The 21,077-nt window shown below is 43.7% G+C and overlaps 1 protein-coding gene across 5 annotated transcripts in view; it reads right to left on the reverse strand.

Moving 5' to 3' along the window:
* Nucleotides 1-3,641: 3,641 nt before the first annotated feature.
* Nucleotides 3,642-21,077, reverse strand: part of LOC110535644 (arf-GAP with SH3 domain, ANK repeat and PH domain-containing protein 1) — a 77,289-nt gene continuing 59,853 nt past the window's right edge. For 3 of the 5 annotated variants that reach the window (XM_036935375.1, XM_036935373.1, XM_036935374.1), the window contains 15 exons: nt 18,942-19,075; nt 18,666-18,757; nt 18,106-18,292; nt 16,733-16,818; nt 15,943-16,058; nt 15,697-15,764; nt 13,427-13,534; nt 12,978-13,212; nt 9,899-9,967; nt 8,784-8,921; nt 5,930-6,008; nt 5,734-5,798; nt 5,106-5,608; nt 4,721-4,843; nt 3,642-4,036 (listed from right to left, as the gene is read on the reverse strand). In XM_036935375.1, coding sequence (XP_036791270.1) covers nt 3,962-4,036; nt 4,721-4,843; nt 5,106-5,608; nt 5,734-5,798; nt 5,930-6,008; nt 8,784-8,921; nt 9,899-9,967; nt 12,978-13,212; nt 13,427-13,534; nt 15,697-15,764; nt 15,943-16,058; nt 16,733-16,818; nt 18,106-18,292; nt 18,666-18,757; nt 18,942-19,075 — 2,078 coding nt within the window. In that variant the 3' untranslated portion in view covers nt 3,642-3,961. The remainder of the gene's footprint in view (nt 4,037-4,720; nt 4,844-5,105; nt 5,609-5,733; nt 5,799-5,929; nt 6,009-8,783; nt 8,922-9,898; nt 9,968-12,977; nt 13,213-13,426; nt 13,535-15,696; nt 15,765-15,942; nt 16,059-16,732; nt 16,819-18,105; nt 18,293-18,665; nt 18,758-18,941; nt 19,076-21,077) is intronic. The other 2 variants (XM_036935376.1, XM_036935378.1) reach the window with 2 other exon arrangements.

A 21,077-nucleotide genomic window follows, 5' to 3' on the forward strand; every position in this document is an offset into this window, starting at 1 on the left:
GGTACACTACACTTCTCACCATCTTTTCAGGGTACTGGCAGTGAGCTTAGAAATTATAGCTGTTACTGCATAACATTTTCTAGATCAATGTTTTACTAGCACATGGCTTTCCTTCCTACATGTCTGGTCTTTTAACAAATGGCTGCTTGTACACCAGGTGCTCCCCATCTAGACTAGATTATGATTTTTCAACACTGATACAGATATCGATTATTGGAGGACCAAAAACGGATTAATCGGCCGATTTAAAAAATAAAAAAAAAAAAAATAAAAATGGATTTGTAATAAGGACAATTACAACAATACTGAATGACACTTATTTTAACTTAATATAATACATCAATAAAATCAATTTAGCCTCAAATAAACAATGAAACATATTCAATTTTAATTTTAAATAATGCAAAAACAGTGTTGGAGAAGAAAGTAAAAGTGCAATATGTGCCATGTAAGAAAGCTAACGTTTAAGTTACTTGCACAGAACATGAAAGCTGGTGGTTCCTTTTAACATGAGTCTTCAATATTCCCAGGTAAGAAGTTTTAGGTTGTAGTTATTATAGCAATTATAGGACTATTTCTCTCTATACGATTTGTACTTCATATACCTTTGACTATTGGATGTTTTTATAGGCACTTTAGTATTGCCAGTGTAACAGTATAGCTTCCATCCCTCTCCTCGCCGCTACCTGGGCTCGAACCAGGAACACATCGACAACAGCCACCCTCGAAGCAGCGTTACCCATCGCTCCACAAAAGCTGCGGCCCTTGCAGAGCAAGGGGAACAACTACTTCAAGTCTCAGAGCAAGTGATGTTTGAAACGCTATTAGCGTGCACCCTGCTAACTAGCTAGCCATTTCACATCGGTTACACCAGCCTAATCTCGGGAATTGATAGGCTTGAAGTCATAAACAGCGCAATGCTTGAAGCATTGCAAAGAGCTGCTGGTAAAACGCACAAAAGTGCTGTTTGAATGAATGCTTACGAGCCTGCAGCTGCCTACCATTGCTCAGTCAGACTGCTCTATCAAATATCAAATCATAGACTTAATTATAACATAATAACACACAGAAATAAGAGCCTTAGGTCATTCATTTGGTCGAATCCGGAAACTATAATTTCGAAAACAAAATGTTTATTCTTTCAGGGAAATACGGAACCGTTTCATATTTTATCTAACGGGTGGCATCCCTAAGTCTAAATATTGCTGTTACATTGCACAACCTTCAATGTTATGTCATAATTACGTAAAATTCTGGCAAATTAGTTGCATATACCCTGACTCTGTGTGCAATGAACGCAAGAGACGTGACACAATTTCACCTGGTTAATATTGCCTGCTAGCCTTTCTCTTAGCTAAATATGCAGGTTTAAAAATATATACTTCTGTGTATTGATTTTAAGAAAGGCATTGATGTTTATGGTTAGGTACACGTTGGAGCAACGACAGTCCTTTTTTGTGAATGCAACGCAGGACACGCTAGATAAACTAGTAATGTCATCAACTATGTGTAGTTATAACTAGTGATTATGATTGATTGATTGTTTTTTTATAAGATAAGTTTAATGCTAGCTAGCAACTTACCTTGGCTTCTTACTGCATTCGCGTAACAGGCAGGCTCCTCGTGAGGTAGGTGGATAGAGCGTTGGACTAGTTAAGATTGAATCCCAGAGCTGACAAGGTGAAAATCTGTCGTTCTGCCCCTGAACAAGGCAGTTAATCCACCGTTCCTAGGCCGTCATTGAAAATAAGAATGTGTTCTTAACTGACTTGCCTAGTTAAATAAAGTTGTAAAAAAATAAATAAATCTGCACCGATTTTAATTGTTATGAAAACTTGAAATCGGACCTAATTAATCGGCCATTCCGATTAATCGGTCGGCCTCTGATCTAGACTATGGCTGACTTCGGTTTTTACAATACATGACAATACTGTGTTCCTTCCTTCAGGTCGGTTTGCAGCAAGGTGCTTGAAGCAGATGTTTGCTGTGGGGGTCATCAAGTCAGTGGATCAGGATCAAAGAAGCACGCACAGAAAGGCCATGTCTCAAAATGAATGAATTTTAGTTCACCAGTTCTGTTATGAAAAGAGCTTGAAGCATCAAGTTGACTGTGTGTGTGTGGGTGTTGCAACACAAGGCACTGTTTTTGAATGTGAAGTTGCTTTTACATTTGACTCCTCTGGAATGACTTAAGGAATTGAATGGCCTGTTGCATTTTAGACTGCAATGTTTAAATGTGCAAAAAGCTTCAGACTGAAATAAGTATTTTACTTTCCCTGAAGTTCTGTACATTTGTAGCAAATCTTGTACAACTAGTCATTTTTCTTTAGAAGGGACTACAAGTGTGTTAGTAAAATGTTAGTAAAATTAAGGCAGCTGGGTTGGTGACACTTATTCTTACTATTGGAATATAAAAAAGGCAAATGATTCAAATCCATTACAACAAAACACTTTAATACAATGGAATGATTGGGGTTGATATTCCTTTACATGGAGTGTAAACCAGAGGAATTAGTCAATGGGGAGGAAAGGACACATCTATCAGTTCCATCTAGTTGCAATGACCTGTCCAAGAAGCACTCAGCAATCTAAGGATAACACTGGGCTAGGCAAACTTTATTTCTGCTCGACTGCCTCTTTCTGGATGAATTTGAATGTCCACACCGGCTACATCTTAGTTTGTCTAAACAGTGGCACTTATGACTCTTGTCCCATGTATAAATCCTGATTGACCTAACCCTGTATGGGTTTGAAGTGTCAATGGACATTTGTTCAAATCTCCCTAGGCCATCTGAGAATTCTCCCCAATTATTGCTTAGACTGACCTCATTGACCTTCCCATGTCCTCATGAGTGTTAGTAGCGATCAGAAGTGGTTCTTCAAACCCTGAGTGGCTTTTTTTTAAATAGCACTGCTCAATTCCAGTCATGTTTCTACCATGCACAGAAAGGTCTACATAGTAAGGTGGAGATGACTGATCACACAGTGAAACGGTGTTAAGAGGAGAGAACTACTGGTGACCTGTGAGGTTCCACAGGGGCTTCTGATATCCCACCGTACAGTAGCAGCAGGTGTGATACTGAAACAATCCTAATACATGTGCACCACAAAGCGAGCAACGACAAGGAACACACTGGATGAAGACGTATTTCATCATGAGTTATCATGGTACGCTTCAGTCGGAGACATGAGAATCTCTTCAGTCTAATGGAGGTGTAGGATGACGAAATTGTGAGACATGGGTGACATGGTTTCTTTCGTATTTGTCCTTCTCCAAAAATGCAAGCAATGATATCAGTGATGCCCACCAGTAAAATTATTACAGATAATATTTAAACACGGCTGCCCTGTTATCTGGCAGGCAGAGAGCACATGTATGATTGTACATGGTTGTACAATAAAACATGTATATACACACACACAGAAATATATATGTATATATATATATACATATATACATATACACATATATATATATATATATATATATATATACATACACATATACATACACACACACATATATATATATATATATATATATATATATATATATATATATATATATATATATATATATATATATATATATATATATATATATATATATATATATTTATATATATATATATATATAAATATATATATATATATATATATATATATATATGTACACACAGTAACAGCATGAACAAAGACTTTAGGGTAAGTGCTAGGTTTTGAGAGTGGCTATGGCAGTCATAGGCCGTGCTCTAAGGTTAAGATAATACTGGTAAGAATACTTGTTTTATTTACAACATGGATGTGCTCAGCATCCAGTGGCTAGTTGAGCTTACTTCGGTTTCTTGTGTTTTTTTTCTTTAGCACACTGGTTTCATATGTTGTTACAGTAGCTATTTACAGAACAGGGATACTACTAGGGGTGAGGGCGGGGGTTTATAGTGCAAGCCTCATCTGGCTGTCATTCACTTAAGATGTGGACAAAGGACATTGGGAATGCCCCTTTCCTTTCCGTCTGCCCTTCAATGTGGCCGATCTGAAAGGAAACAGAGAGAGAGAGAGAGAGAGAGAGAGAGAGAGAGAGAGAGAGAGAGAGAGAGAGAGAGAGAGAGAGAGAGAGAGAGAGAGAGAGAGAGAGAGAGAGAGAGAGAGCGATAACGTGTTAGGTGAGGGCAACCGCACCGAACAGTGTTCCTGTTCAATGTTTAGCCTGCTATAAGGTCTGTTTGGCTGTGAGTACGGCAAAGTGGTAACTAGTTAAGGTAACACCAGGGAGCCTGCTAGGTTGGGACTAGGTTAAGGTAACACCAGGGAGCCTGCTAGGTTGGGACTAGGTTAAGGTAACACCAGTGAGCCTGCTAGGTTGGGACTAGGTTAAGGTAACACCAGTGAGCCTGCTAGGTTGGGACTAGGTTAAGGTAACACCAGTGAGCCTGCTAGGTTGGGACTAGGTTAAGGTAACACCAGTGAGCCTGCTAGGTTGGGACTAGGTTAAGGTAACACCAGTGAGCCTGCTAGGTTGGGACTAGGATAAGGTAACACCAGTGAGCCTGCTAGGTTGGGACTAGGTTAATGTAACACCAGTGAGCCTGCTAGGTTGGGACTAGGTTAAGGTCACACCAGTGAGCCTGTTAGGCTGAAAAGGGGTTAGGGTAACACCAGTAAGGGTGTAACAGTTTAAGTGTAGCACCAGTGAGCCTTATAAGGGGCCGTTACTCACCCACCACTCCCCGTCCTCCTCTCCTGTCACTATGATCACCTCTCCCTCCACAAACGTCAGCTCATCATCGTTGTCAGCCTGACAGTCATAGATTGTCTTCACCCGCCGAGATTTGGTCTTCCCCTAAACACACACATGAACATTACCAAAATGTCACTAGAGACAAGTCAATAGTATGTGGACTGGTCTGGTTGCCAAAACATTCTGTGTTGTGACCCACCAATTAACAATGCCACCACAACCCTGTCTGTGGCCTCAACCCAAGAGGAACTGGCCACAACCCACCAGTGGGAACCCACTACTATTTGCAGAACTACCTAGATATTATTCAATAATACCAGAAAAGTGCTATGGTTTCTGCTGTGTGTCCTTGAGTGAACTTTACCGTGTTGATCTTCCGGGGCAAGGGCACTGGTGTCTCTGGAGCACACGCTGGGCTCCCATTGGTGTCCTCGCTGCCCTGGGGGGACGGGCTCTCCGTCTCTGCCTGTTGATTAGCCACCGGGGAGTCGGGGGGCTGGGGCTTCGGCGCAAGCTCTCCAGGGGGTGGTCTCGGATTGGGCAGATCTGCTGCCCCTGGTTTCGGATGGCCGTCTTGGGAGAGCTGAGGCTTGGGGGGTAGGTCTTTGAGCTGGGGTTTGGGCGGTAGGTCCCCTAACAGGGGTTTGGGAGGGAGGTTGGCGAGCTGGGGCTTGGGGGGCAGTTCTCCAGGTTTAGGGGGCAGTTCAGAGAGCTGGGGTTTGGGGAGAAGGTCCCCTAGTTGGGGCTTGTCGGGAAGGATGGCTTTTGTTAGGCATTCAGGTCCTGGAGGGGATTTCTGGAGCACCTCCGGAGGCAGGCCAGGTTTGTCCATAGATGGGTGTATGGTGTCGATCTTACGCAGTGCCACTAAGAGAAGAACCAGGACACAGGTACTATATTAAACATATGCTGACTCTAATGCTGGGTCATATGCCACAAATAATGTGCTCCCACCATCAGTTATAGGCATTGCTTATCCCATTTCAACGTACCTTTCTGAGGTAGTTTGGGTAGAACCCTTGGACCAAGTGTAGACTTTGTGTTGCTAGAAGTAGTGCTAAAACAACAGATGGTTATTTGAAGTTAATGAAACATGATCCGATCAGAACTCTCAATCTGGCTATCATACGTAAACAATATTCTGGAAAATATTCTAAATGCCTGCATCCAAAATGGATGTCTATGTACCTTTGCTGCTGTGGAATGCCCTCAAACTTGTTGGACAAAGGTGACATCTTGTTCGCAGGAGGAGGGGTGGAGTCACTTCCTGAAATATCGAGATGGTTGTGAAAGATGGAACTATGCTGCTCAGTGTCTATACATAATAATGTATAGACACTAATAATATATTCAGCCCTATATTTCCCCAAGTCCCAAAATGGTCACCTAAATAAGCACAGCTTGTATGTTTGATTTAATTCTCCTGATTCAATTATTATTATTATAATTCATAATAATTCCTTATGTTTCTTATGTACAAATATTTGAAGTTCATCTATACATAACATATTGATATATAGTGCATTCGGAAAGTATTCAGGCCCCTTCAGTTTTTCCACATTCTGTTACGTTACAACCTTATTCTAAAATGGATCAAATTTGTTTTTTTTCCCCTCATCAATCTACACACAATACCCCATAATGACGAAACAAAAACAGGTTTGTAGAAATGTTGGCAAATTTATAAAAATCTAAAAAACATTTACATAAGTATTCAGACCCTTTATTCAGTATTTTGTTGAAGCACGTTTGGCAGCAATTACAGCCTCAAGTCTTCTTAGGTATGACGCTACAAGCTTGGCACACCAGTATTTGGGGAGTTTCTCCCATTCTTCTCTGCAGATCCTCTCAAGCTCTGTCAGGTTGGATGGGGAGCGTCGCTGCACAGCTATTTTCAGGTCTCTCCAGAGATGTTTGATCGGGGTCAAGTCCAGGCTCTGGCTGGGCCACTCAGTACCTTCAGAGACTTGTCCTGAAGCCCCTTCTGCGTAGTCTTTGCTGTATGCTTAGGGTCGTTGTCCTGTTGGAAGGTGAACCTTCGCCCCAATCTGAGGTCCTGAGCACTCTAGAGCAGGTTTTCATCAAGGATCTCTCTGTACTGTGCTCCGTTCATATTTCCCTTGATCCTGACTAGTCTCCCAGTCCCTGCCGCTGAAAAACATGATGCTGCCACCACCATGCTTCACCGTAGGGATGGTACCTGGTTTTCTGCAGACGTGACGCTTGGCATTCAGGCAAAATAGTTCAATCTTGGTTTCATCAGACCAGAGAGTCTTATTTCTCATGGTTTGAGAGTCCTTTACGTGCCTTTTGGCAAACTCCAAGTGGACTCTTATGTCCTTTAGGTGCCTTTTACTGAGAAGTGGCTTCCGTCTGGCCACTCTACCATAAAGGCCTGGTTGGTGGAGTGCTGCAGAGATGGTTGTCCTTCTGGAAGTTTCTCCCATGTCCAAAGCAGAACTCCATCAGAGTGAATATTGGGTTCTTGGTCACCTCCCTGACCAGGGTTCTCCACCGATTGCTCAGTTTGGCTGGGCGGCCAGCTCTAGGAAGAGTCTTGGTGGTACCAAACTTCTTACATTTAAGAATGATGGAGGCCACTGTGCTCTTGGGGACCTTCAATGCTGCAGAAATGTTTTGGTACCCTTTCCCATATCTGTGCCTCGACACAATCCTGTTTCAGAGCTCTACAGCTCTATAGCCATTACATTTCTGTGTATTAGGTAGTTGTTGTGAAATTGTTAGATTACTTGTTAGATATTACTGCATTGTCGGGAACTAGAAGCACAAGCATTTCGCTACACTCGCATTAATATCTGCTAACCGTGTGTATGTGACCAATAAGATTTGATTTGACAATTCCTTCAACCTCATTGCTTGATTTTTGCTCTGACATGCACTCTCAACTGTGGGACCTTATATAGACAGGTGTGTGCCTTTCCAAATCATGTCCAATCATTTGAATTTACCACAGGTGGACTCCAATAATGTTGTAGAAACATCTTAAGAATGGTCAATGGAAACAGGATGCACCTGAGCTCAATGAGCTCACCTCGAGTCTTATGGCAAAGGGTCTGAATACTTATGTGAATACATTTGCAAACATTTCTAAAAAAACATTTTTCTCTTTGTCATTAGGAAAGGGGAAAGGGAAAGGGGGATACCTAGTCAGTTATACAACTGAATGCCTTCAACTGAAATGTGTCTTCCGCATTTAACCCTACCCCTCTGAATCAGAGAGGTGCGGGGGGCTGCCTTAATCGACATCCACATCTTCGGCGCCTGGGCTAATGTGCGCAGTTTGATGCGAGAAAATTATAATTCAATCAATTTTAGGCTGTAACGTAACAAAAAGTGGAGAAAGTGAAGGGGTCTGAATCCTTTCCGAATGTACTGTACTATAACTGGTATACAAATACAAATATATTGCTGTACCCCAACATGCAATTTTTATAGTAGAAGAGGTGGGGGCTGAGCTTTCCATTAGCTACCATTATGGACTATTATGAGGTACAGAAGCTGTACGCTAGTGATCTGGTATTCCTCAGGTAATAATCAGCATTTTCTTTCATACTAATGATGTTTGAGGGCGTTGTCTCACAGTAAGAGGAGACTGTAATATGCTGTTTGTATATCACATGACAGACAAGACAACAAAAAAATAAAAATAAAATAATGATCTGACATCTAACACATACATTAAACAGGATTGCCATCACACAACAAAATGATCAGGCTGTGTCTGTGTCATTTATAAACAGCACTGAAACACTCTGGTCATGGGGAGAATATGGTTGGAAACCTCAATACTAGGCCAGATATGGGTAACTCTGGTCCTGTAGGGCCTCAGTGTGGGTATGCAATTAGATTGACCTTAGTTCAATCATGTGTGTTAGTGCTGGGCTGGACCAAAGGCCTGCACACACTACGACTCTCCAGGACCAGAGAGTTGAATGTAGTATAGATCATGTCCTTCTAATAAAGACGACCAAGCAGTATTCAGATGTGCCTGCTTGGGTCTGGCCACAGAGGGAGGACTCACCCCCGGATAAGCCCCCTCTACTGTGGGAGAGCGGGCTGGGCGGGTCAGACAGGGTGCGTTTGTGCCCAGGGGGAGGGGGCGGAGGCTTCTTCTTAGACAGGGTGGAGCTGCCTCCAGGGGTGAGGGTGGAGGGAGGAGCTGGAGGGGTGACAACATACAAACTCATGCAGTGAAGGGACAGGCGATGGACAGGTGTCATTCATTCGGTCACCTGGGTTACCAACAGGAAGGTGAGGGGCTGGGGAAGGTAGTTTGAGAGGGAGGTGTCTTGCCATCAGGACAGGGTTCAACAAAGTTGCTGGACAACGTGGGGGAGATATGTTAACACAACATCAATGCAGGTAAAAAAAACAGCATACTGGTGAACAGAAAAATCCTGGATGGGAAAACAGAGAAGATGAACAGAGAACAATGTATAGTGTGTGTGTGTCGTTTCGTCCTATCTTTGTAGGTGGGTGTACAACACAAGAGGTGGGTGGCCTCTTAATTGGGGAGGAAGGAAGGGCTCGTGGTAATGGCTGGAGCAGAATAGGAACGGTATCAAATACACCAAAGGCATGGTTTCCATGTGTTTGGTGCAATTCCATTTACTCCATTCCAGCCATTATTATGAGCCGTCCTCCCCTCAGCAGCATCCTACGATGTACACACTCCTGAGATTTTGGGACCTACATACAGTAAGTTCTCCCGAAGCAGCTAGTCCCATTCCCAGCAGTGTGTAAGCCTGGAAACAGACGCTAGAAGAACGTGGCTAATAGAGAACTCAGCCGGTCAGAGAGGAAAGTCAATCTGCATCCCAAATGGAACCCTATAGCCTACCTATATGTAGTGCACTACTTTTAGACCGCATAGGGCTCTGATCAAAAGTAGAGCACTAACGTAGGGAATATGATGTCATTGCGTCAGCTATGATAACACTTTACAGCTCAGCTCGACATGTCACAAAATGTCATGAGACTGTGGGTAAGCAAATAACAACGAACCACACTGCTACAGTGCCATTGTTACAAGTTGAAGACGCCACCCGTTTTTTTACTGGGACGTAAAGTGCTACTAGTACAACTGGGCAGCAGATGTATACACAGCAGGACAAAATGTAAAAACGGGATATTCACTGATGTATGGTCGAGTGCCAGCCAGAGTGGCGTAGTGCGAGTGAGAGCCGAGGAATGCCAAATGGGGCGCTGAAAGAGAAAGAAAGGATAAAAACAGAGAGAGAGAGAGAGACAGGGATGAAGAGTGTGGGAGATAATCTATGTCAAGCTCAAAGAGCTTCTCCCACACACTGGTTTGCATTTGAAAGTACACCCTATTCCCTATGTAGTGCATTACCTTTGACCAGAGTCCTTTGTAGACCTTGGTCAAAAGTAGTGCACTAATATAGGGAATAGGGTGCTTTTTGGGACGTCGACAATATAAAGCAGCCGATAAAATCTCATCAGTGACAAGCAAAGCAAAAGAGGAGAAATTGCACCAGCAAATGCCTAAGCAAGCTACTCCAATGACCACTTAAAAAGAGACCTGCGGGTAAAATCTCTTGTGGGTAAAAAGCAGTTGCTGGTTTTCTTCACTCCACTCAACAGCGTATTGGTATCAACAATGTAGCCCACCGTATTGTAACAAGGATATAGTAGTTTGTATTGGCATCAACAATGTAGCCCACCGTATTGTAACAAGGATATAGTAGTTTGTATTGGCATCAATGTTCTGTATTGTAACAAGGATATAGTAGTTTGTATTGGCATCAACAATGTAACCCACCGTATTGTAACAAGGATATAGTAGTTTGTATTGGCATCAACAATGTTCTGTATTGTAACAAGGATATAGTAGTTTGTATTGGCTTCAACAATGTTCTGTATTGTAACAAGGATATAGTAGTTTGTATTGGCTTCAACAATGTAGCCCACCGTATTGTAACAAGGATATAGTAGTTTGTATTGGCTTCAACAATGTTCTGTATTGTAACAAGGATATAGTAGTTTGTTTTGGCATCAACAATGTAGCCCACCGTATTGTAACAAGGATATAGTAGTTTGTATTGGCTTCAACAATGTAGCCCACCGTATTGTAACAAGGATATAGTAGTTTGTATTGGCATCAACAATGTAGCCCACCGTATTGTAACAAGGATATAGTAGTTTGTATTGGCTTCAACAATGTACTGTATTGTAACAAGCATATAGTAGTTTGTATTGGCATCAACAATGTTCTGTATTGTAACAAGGATATAGTAGTTTGTATTGGCTTCAACAATGTACTGTATTGTAACAAGCATATAGTAGTTTGTATTGGCATCAACAATGTTCTGTATTGTAACAAGGATATAGTAGTTTGTATTGGCATCAACAATGTAGCCCACCGTATTGTAACAAGGATATAGTAGTTTGTATTGGCTTCAACAATGTAGCCCACCGTATTGTAACAAGGATATAGTAGTTTGTATTGGCATCAACAATGTAGCCCACCGTATTGTAACAAGGATATAGTAGTTTGTATTGGCTTCAACAATGTACTGTATTGTAACAAGCATATAGTAGTTTGTATTGGCATCAACAATGTTCTGTATTGTAACAAGCATATAGTAGTTTGTATTGGCATCAACAATGTAGCCCACCGTATTGTAACAAGGATATAGTAGTTTGTATTGGCTTCAACAATGTACTGTATTGTAACAAGGATATAGTAGTTTGTATTGGCATCAACAATGTAGCCCACCGTATTGTAACAAGGATATAGTAGTTTGTATTGGCTTCAACAATGTACTGTATTGTAACAAGCATATAGTAGTTTGTATTGGCTTCAACAATGTACTGTATTGTAACAAGCATATAGTAGTTTGTATTGGCTTCAACAATGTAGCCCACCGTATTGTAACAAGCATATAGTAGTTTGTATTGGCTTCAACAATGTACTGTATTGTAACAAGCATATAGTAGTTTGTATTGGCTTCAACAATGTACTGTATTGTAACAAGGATATAGTAGTTTGTTTTGGCTTCAACAATGTACTGTATTGTAACAAGGATATAGTAGTTTGTATTGGCTTCAACAATGTTCTGTATTGTAACAAGCATATAGTAGTTTGTATTGGCTTCAACAATGTTCTGTATTGTAACAAGGATAGTGAAGAGTAAACTGTGGTGTGAGTGTTGGTGTTCTAACTCCTGTCCGCAGGGAAGGATGTTATGGTTCATTATAATTGTGCTGACTGCTGGTTGCCTCCAGGAGTCTGTTTGTATATGGTCAGATAGTGTTGATGATAAGGAAGTGTGCTGGTCTTCGTCCCAAATGGCACCCTATTCCCTATACAGTGCACTGTTTGACCAGGGCCCATAGGGAATCACATAGGGCTCTGGTCAAAAGTAGTGCACTATGTAGGGCATAAGGTGCCATTTGGGACGCATCCCCTGGATTCCCATAATGAAGCATTAAAAAGACCAGCCGGGTGTATTATCCTATCTGGCTGTGTGCATCTCCACTTTCCCTTTCACTCCCGCCTCGCCTGCAGCCATCATTTCCCGGGAGGTGCCTTGCTTGTGTAAGCAGTCTATATGACAGCCGCTTCCCACCCTGATTGACAAATTACATTCCTCTCAAGGGTGTGTGTGTATGTGTGTGTGTGAGAGAGAGAGAGAGAGAGAGAGAGAGAGAGAGAGAGAGAGAGAGAGAGAGAGAGAGAGAGAGAGAGGGGGGAAAATATTAATCATATCAGCAACTTGGTTAACTAGTGTTATGATAACAATGTTTTATACAGAGCAAAACAGTACCGTATTACTGTGTTATTCCTGAGTACCAGTGTTAGAGATAAGAGACAACTTGCAAGTCTCCATTTATGTAAATGCTAGCCAACCTGCTGAGTATCCAATGAACATTCCACAACTGGCCACACAACCTTTAGGACATTTGCATTTAAGGTAGAAATTTGCATGAACATCAATGCAAAAAGAGGAGATAGGTCAAACATGATCTCATTATATCTCCATGTATCTTGTCATGCTTGTCACACTGATAAGAGTGCTCCGGGTTGAAGTTTCCCCTAGGTACAGATCTAGAAACAGCTTCCTCTTTCCCCATTCCTATCCATAACCATGAGTGGGTAAAACGCAAAACTGACCAAAGATGAGCATCTAGGGGTAACTTCGCCCTACACTGATAAGCGTCTGGGCCCTAGCCAATCACAATCAGGTCTCACCTTTGCCTTGGTTCCTGGGGGGCAGGGGGGGGGCGTCGGCCACAGGGGAGGAAGAGGAAGTGAGGTCGGTGGAGGCGGAGTACATCTGGTTGGTGAAGGCGCTGTAAGACATGCGCTGCTGCTTGTCCCGGTGGCTGATGAAGCCCGGCAGAGACAGCTTGTCATGAGGAGACATGCTGGACGCGTGGCAGAAACTCTGCGGCCTGGGAGAGCGGTCTTTCTTGATGGGACTAGGCTGCAGACAGAGAGGGGAAGAGAGAGACAACAGGCGCGTCAACTTGGAAGTGTCAACATGGAAGAGTGTCAACTTGGGAACTTTGACTTTCACGTTGGCCTGAATCATGCATTGACGTCAATAGGAGATTGGCGCAAACATTTATGCGCCGCGTGTGGATTTCAAGTTGTGTGCTTATGCCCAGGCGTGTGTGAACGTCAAGTCCCAGTCCGACCTTGTCATCCAGATCGTCATCGCTCTCGTCAATCTCATCAAGCCTCAGGCTCCACTCATACTCCACGTGGATGTGAGGGTAAATCTTGCCCGCTGCAGCCTGCAACAGCTGGGACAAACACACACACGTTTTGATTACTTTATTTGGATCCACAATGAAACAATAAAATACAGAGGAGGACCTACACGTTTAAAAGGTCGTACAAATAAAACACACTGTGATTATACTCCACGAAGCAAGTCAGTCGAAAGGAACTGTATTTTAACCAACAATCTACCACAATGAATAGATGACATGCAACATGAACAAGATTGTTGTTCTCCTTTACTTTGATGTGCAAAACATGACATAACATCCCTAATGGCAAAGCACCAACTCACGGTTTTCTGCTACACGTGCCAACGGTAACCATACACCAGTAATGGTTTCATCTCTGGGAGAATCTCAATTGCATTTCCTTGACTCATCGCGTGCTCTACTTGTCTCCTTCTCAAAACCCATTGGAGGAAAAGGTCAGAGGGGAGGAACCTTTGACTTTCTTATCCTATGTGTTTTGAGAAGGAGGCAACGAGAGATGTCTTTTTGCGATAGCTGCCTGTGTGGCCATGAGATGGGGGTAAAGATGGCGGACGGGGAAAAAAAGGAGAAAAGTGGAATATGAAATGGTAGATCCCACAGAACTTTTAGAAGAGCTACAGAAGGAACTTGAGCGTGACGAGCGTGAGGATTAAATAATTGTGGCGGCAGGTGTGGTGAAGACCGCCAAGCTTGAGCCTCGTCTTGATGATGACAAAGATGAATCTGGCCCAGTTGGAGTGAGATTTTTTTTGAGAGAATGGATCCTTGCCTTCTGGCAGATCCATATGTGGTGTCAGGTTCGGTGGAGAAGAGGTCGGGGAATGTTGGGTCGGTGAAAGTGAATCGTGTCGATTTTTAAAACGTTTTTTTTTTGCCGTCCAGAAGGAGCGTGCGCTCTGCCATATGCGACTGGGAACAAGAACTGTGACTTTGCTTTCCTCTCTGGAGCAGGGCCGCTGTTGAAAGGAGTGATAACTGGAGTGGTGTTAAGTGTTGAGGAGGATCAACTGAAGTTGAAGATTCTCCATGTCTGCGACGACCGCCGTTTGGTGCGACATAGACCCGATGGAGAGCGTGGTGAAACAGAAAATACAGAGTTTTGATGCAGAGTTTTTACCAGATAAAATCAAGTTAGGATGTGTCAGTTATCCCGTGAGAGCTTCCCGAATCCATTACAGTGTTTTAGGTGTCAAGCTTATTTGTCATGTGGCAGCAGCTTGTAGGAGGGAGATGTGAGAAGCGTGCCGGAGGACATGAGACAAAGGAATGTGTAGTATATCTGAAAAAAGTTGTGTATGTAAACTGTAGGGGTGCCCATGGTGCTGGAGATCAGAGGTGTCTGGTGAAAGAAAGGCAGGTTGAGGTTGCCAGGATAAGAGTAGTGCAGAAGATGTCATATGCTGAGCCGGTGAAGAGAGTAGTAGAGGACGATGGGTCCAGGGTGAGAGATCCTAAGAGGAGCCCTGTGAGTAGGCTGAGACCAATAGAGAGTGATAGGAATAAAATGTGCTTAAGGTTGCTTTTTTGGGCGTTCCATGGTTGTCATTTGTGCCGCAGGATATGGAACGTAAATCACAGAGGATAGATGTTGTGGTGGCAGCTGGAGAGAAGTACTTGGTTGTACGGGATCGCAGAAGAGTTACAAGATGTTTTGAATGATAGGGTCCCGTCCTCCCAAGCTGCTGGCCTGGAGCAGAATCAGATAAGGCCAAAGTAGTGTAACAGTGGTGAGGTTTTAATGGGTGTAGGGTTAGTTGGTAGGGCAATTTATTCACAAAGTGTAATGAATTCATACTACAGAATAGTAGGCTGATACACAGCCAATACAGTAGGTGGAGGCAAGCACCTATAACATTTGTTTGCGGACCAAAGAAGAAAAAGAAGAAGGAGGAGGCGAGGAGAGAGGGCGCGAGGAGACAAGGAAACGCAATTGAGGTTCTTCCTCTCTAGTCACTACAGCCCTGGGTGGGCCTTTGGCTGCTGCCCTCTAGTGTCCAAAAAATGTGGTGGTCAACTAGTCCCTTCAATCTATACTACTGTCTACTGTGCTGCTACAGAATCAGATATAGTGTGGATACTTCTTCAACAAAGAACAGGATTGCATCTTTGAGTGTTGCTATCAAATAATACAAATAGCCAAACATATGGTGGATATGGAGCATATTGGCTCATGTTCACAGTGAGATACTTACTGCCTCCTCACACTGACTGTTCTTCAGTCGCCTGGCAACATCCAGTGCCGTCTCACCATTCTGATTGGCTAAAAGAACCGGCATGAAATTGGTTACACATGATTCTGACACATTCCATCAAAAGTCCATTTTGATTGAGAACAGGCATGTTCACATAATCAAAGTGTGTGTGTGTGTGTGTGTGTGTGTGTGTGTGTGTGTGTGTGTGTGCGTGCGTGCGTGCGTGCGTGTGTGTGTATTACTCACTGATGTCAGTGGCTGGTTTGCCCCTCAGCAGTAGTTTGAGGCATTCATGTTTCTCGTACATGCAGCAGTAGTGCAGAGCAGTGTTCCCCCACTCTGTCTGCTTATCCAGGTTCCCACTGTGACACAAACACACAACAAGGTCATGTCACGGGTCACACCACAGAGGCCCTTTAACACAGAGGTAAAGGTGTCACATTATCATTCACGCTTCGATCAGAAGAATCGGACATAAAAGCATCTAAATATACTTCTAAGCCACACTAGCGTGTTTTATCTATCCTCAAATGGAAAACAATTCAGCCAATTAGCAAGTGTTAGCATGGAATTGTGAAGGTAGACTTATTAATTACTGAGGATCCTCCATTTCCCGGTCTGCCTGAGGGGTAGCGAGGCAGGGAGTAAACCATCGAGAAGACTGAGAGGATTATATTAAGGCGGGGAACAAGTGGCGGCCTGACCCAGTTCTGTTTGCCTTGTGGGAATCTAAGCTGTGCTGAGCACTACCCTGCTCATCTTCCTCTTGCAGTAGTGGAGAGACGAGGAGAGCACACTGGCTTCCATGAAGGCATTCCATCAAATTCTCACATTTAAGACTTCATTTTACATGACGTAATGGTGAAATTACTATTTATTTATAGTATTCTGTTATATTTTTGAGTATTTGAGCACAACAGCGTGTGATCTTGTGAGTTTTCACTGCTGTTAAAATCTCATTTCCAATCAGCACAATGCTTCACGTACGGCATAATATGCTTATTTTCACTTAATTTTCCCTTATTTGGCAATTTACCTGTTCTGCACGAGGAAGTCGACTAGATGCAGTGAGGTCTGGTCAGCGGTGCGCACAGAGTAGTGGAGTGCAGTCTCTCCGGCCTCCTGAGGGGGGCGATCACACACAGAAAAAGACATGCAAGACATCATGGAGAGAACATCTCTCTCTCTCTCTCTCTCTTTCTCTCTTTTGCAGCATTTAAAAAGAGGCTGCAGACAACAAAATGGCTCCTAAAATGTGCTTCTCTCCCCCCAAGGCAATACTTGTGAGCGTGATGCGAACATTTGGATGTACCGATGCCGGTAGCAGATACTGAAATGATGATTCAAGGCTGGCTTCAGTCTACAGCACACCTTCCCCAATATGAACAAATGCCACCACCACCACCTCCCTGGTCGTAGCTGAACATGTCCACGCTCACACTTGCCGAGAGAATCAGCCATCAAGTCGTTGAGATTTTTCCTGGTGGATGTATCCTTCAAGCAACATGCATGTTTCTGTGTGTCTCCTGGTACTCTTTTCATTGAAAATGACTGGTAGCTACGTCGGTAATTATGCCTCCAAGTGTGAGTCCCCAGAAAGGAAACTTAGTGGGAAGAGTATGCATACAGTGACAAAATAATACAAACCACTAGGAGTACAGCTGGGGTATCTGTTTGGGACTCTCGCTGTCTGAGACTCTGGGTAATGATGTGCTATCTGCTGAGGACACATCCCAAATAGAACCCTGTTCCCTTGATAATGCACTACTTTTTTTTACCAGAGACTTGGCCAGTGCACTATAAAGGGAATAGGGTGCCATTTGGGAGAGAGACTCGGAATCAGGTTCACTGACAGACAGGAATGTATTAGATATCAGTGAGTCAGCCTGGATTGGGAGCTCTGCCCGCCTTCAAACAGAGTCAGTGACACATCCCTGGCCACTATTCCCTATGGACTACTTCTGAGAGCACACCACATCGCTACGTGGTTCAACGTTCAGTGGGCCACAGTACTGTAGCAATGTTGTCTTGTCCAACGCTGCTTAGTAAAGGGAGTAGAAAACGCAATTGTTCTCTGTGGACTGCTCATTACTGCCCATGTACAGTGCAGCCTCCTTACAGGCTCAGTACAACCTACTATTTCCCTATGAAACAGTAGACTTGTGCTCATATTGTCAAATCATACCCACCATACCAGATCAGGGCCTGCATTCAAAGCATCTCAGAGTACGAGTGCCGAGTTAAGATCAGCTTTATTTTGGGGATCATAACGAATAAGATTATATGGATAGGGGTTGACCTGATCCTAGATCTGCAATCCTATGAGACGGTTTATGAGTATGGGCCCTGATCAAATGAGATGCGTTAATAATACAGTCCAGGGTCTATGAGGTCAGAGGTCTGACTCACCTGTCCACCCTCAGGCAGGGGCTCCATTAGCTCCACCCCCTCAGCGTACACCTGGATGAGAGACAGCAGATCCCTGGACTTGACCGCCTCACACAGCTCGATGGTCTTAGCTGCCGAGGAGGTACAGGTCTTCCGTGCAAACTTGTGGTCCACATACTTAGCATTGATGAACTCCTTCCTCACTGTCCTGTAGGAGGGAGAGAAGGGGGAGAGAAGAAGAAGAAGAAGAAGAAGAAGAAGAAGAAGAGTAGAATAAAGAGATGGTGAGGGTTTTGGAATGTTTGTGCGGATATCTTTTGCCATAGAGATCCTATTATCCAGTTTCTAGCATTAATGTTTTCCTGACCAAGATAGCCATTTTTTGGGGCATGTTGCTAGAATGCCCATGGCCATTCTAGTGTTATATTTAATTCTGTGGCTTTTCCTGCCAGACACATCTAACTGCATAAGCTCAAACATACACCAGATTATGCACCCAGTGAAGGTGAGGTCAAATTTCTATGGAGTTTCTAGTCTCTAAGCAGTTCATGTAGTTGCTATTGATGATGCTGAGTACTTACATGTCACTTGAAGAAGTGGGCTTTGGTGAGGGACAAGGAAGGTTCCCCTCCATTATTTCATTGAAACTACTGTTCCCTACGTTCTTGGCCAGCTGTGAAGGAAGAGAGACATTTGCCTAAGTATCAAGTCAACAGATGAATGTTAAGATGCTCGTAAGCACTTTGCTTTATTTGTCATAATCATAATCACATCGTAAAATAAAGATTGATTTATTTCTATCCTGTTTTTGAATCTATTTTTGTATGTTGATTTACTGTGAAAAAAATGTAACTCACCAAGAGTTCAGAGGTGCCTAGCTTATCTAGCTCCATGGATTGGATGCGTGAGATGTGCACTCCCATCTCCCGGTGGATACCAGAGCACTCGATGCAGGTCAAGATGCCTAGGTTAGTGGACAGCCATTTTGGATCTAAGGGCACAGACAACATGACAACATAAGTTTGTTGCAAACAGGCCTGTGGATAGCTGTCTTGGCTACAAAAAAAATACACAATCGGGCTAGAATTCACAGTTTAAGGTACAGACGTTTTGGTTCCAAAAACAGAAATCCAGATATTTTTTTGTACTACCATAAACATACAGTATGTATTTGAAATCCAGAATGATAATGTTGAAGGGGGTTGACTATTATCAGTACTAAGCTGACATGTTATTTCAGGGTGGTATTCATTAGGCTTCAAATGAAAGAAAATGGACTGAAACAGGGAATGACAACCTGAACTGGTCCAATAAGAAATAAATGTTTTGGTTTTCTGTTGCAAAACGTTTTGCCACAGTTTGCACTAAAGTCCAACATCACCATCAATGTGAGCAGTGGCAAAAAAACAGCACACACCACTAGAGGGCCTCGGCAACCTCAGGAGCACTACCAGAGCCCAGCAACTAGAATACAATGCATCATTCTGTGTCAAGCAGAATGCCTGAACATGCTCTGACAGCAGAGCCATGTGGTGGAGGGCTAGAGAAGCGTTGAGCTCTTCACTGTAAACCGCTACAGTGACTGACACCACAGCCAAGCCTGAGTGATGCAACTTAAGGTGGCTTAAACCCAGCCTGAGATCAAGCCTGAGAGCCATACGCAGCTACGCAGACGTAAACAAACTATCTTTACAGATGGCTGAGTTCTGTTAGCTGCTAAGCTTGCTAGCCTGTCTGAATTTGACAGGTTTGTGGCGGATGGACAGGTGGAAGGCTTTCAGAGGCGACGAAACACCAATAAAGCACATGTATGACAGGATGCACAGGGTGGGGTGAGAGCTCTAGAGCTGCAAAACAGTTGCCACTAATACTCCGCTAGAGAGTTTTATTTTAGACAGGACGGGGTCAAAGGAGCACCATATATGAGCCTGCAGTACACTAGCTGGAGGACTCGTTTTAGGGCCCTGTCATAGCCAGGGGTCACTCTGCACAGTATGACAGTGTTGCATAGCTACAAAGGAGCAGCTTGGTCGACTGGGAGGATGAGAGCAGCTTAGCAAGGCATCAGAATGAAGTAGAAAGCATCAGAGAGCGGTTCAAATGTGGCTCCCCATCTCCCACTGTGATGCCGTGACTTTGGGATGCAGCCTGTTAGCATGCTTAAAACAACGGGTATGCTTATGGTGACCAGACCGGCGCAATGAACTCACGCCAGAGAGGGGGATGTGTGTGAATTATGCAACACGGCGATGTAATGATGTTGATGTTGCAAGAAACACAGGTTTATTTGTCGCTAGCCGCCCGCTAACTCCCTCAGGGGCTCTGTGTGTTTATGCTGACAGAGGTGGATAGGGTGATTAACTGAGGCGGTGTGTGTGTGTGTGTGTGTGTGTGTGTGTGTGTGTGTGTGTGTGTGTGTGTGTGTGTGTGTGTGTGTGTGTGTGTGTGTGTGTGTGTGTGTGTGTGTGTGTGTGTGTGTGTGTGTGTGTGTGTGTGTGTGTGTGTGTGTGTGTGCGTGTGTGTGTGTGTATTGGGGGAGTCAAAAGGCCAGGGTGTCTCTGCTCTGGGGAGTCTGTTTTTACAGCAGGGGAGGATCAGGTTGGAGGAACAGAGGCCAGAAAGGGCCAACACCATTGTTATATCAAGAATACAGAGGCCCCTGATGCTGCTACTTTTCTGCTTGCTTGGTTAAAGGCATCAGGCTGGCTGCATAGCATATCTCAGGTGTCACCTACTGAGCGAGATAGGGAGCAGCCATGACAGTGCAGAACAGTGGATCGATGTTGGGCTGAGCAGGGATTTCGGAAGGACAACCTTGAAGATGATGAAGTACCTATCGGGGTGTGTGAGTTCAAGGGTGAGATAAAATGCTGAAGCAACGGTGTTGTTGTCTTCTCCTATCACAAGGTGAATGGTGAGTATGCACAAAGTAGTGGTACATAGGGGAGGATATAGAATATAAGGCCCTTGGAAATCCATAGAGGTGGCGGTCA

The sequence above is a fragment of the Oncorhynchus mykiss genome, chromosome 11 (assembly GCF_013265735.2).
Source record: "Oncorhynchus mykiss isolate Arlee chromosome 11, USDA_OmykA_1.1, whole genome shotgun sequence".
Lineage (NCBI taxonomy): Eukaryota > Metazoa > Chordata > Actinopteri > Salmoniformes > Salmonidae > Oncorhynchus > Oncorhynchus mykiss.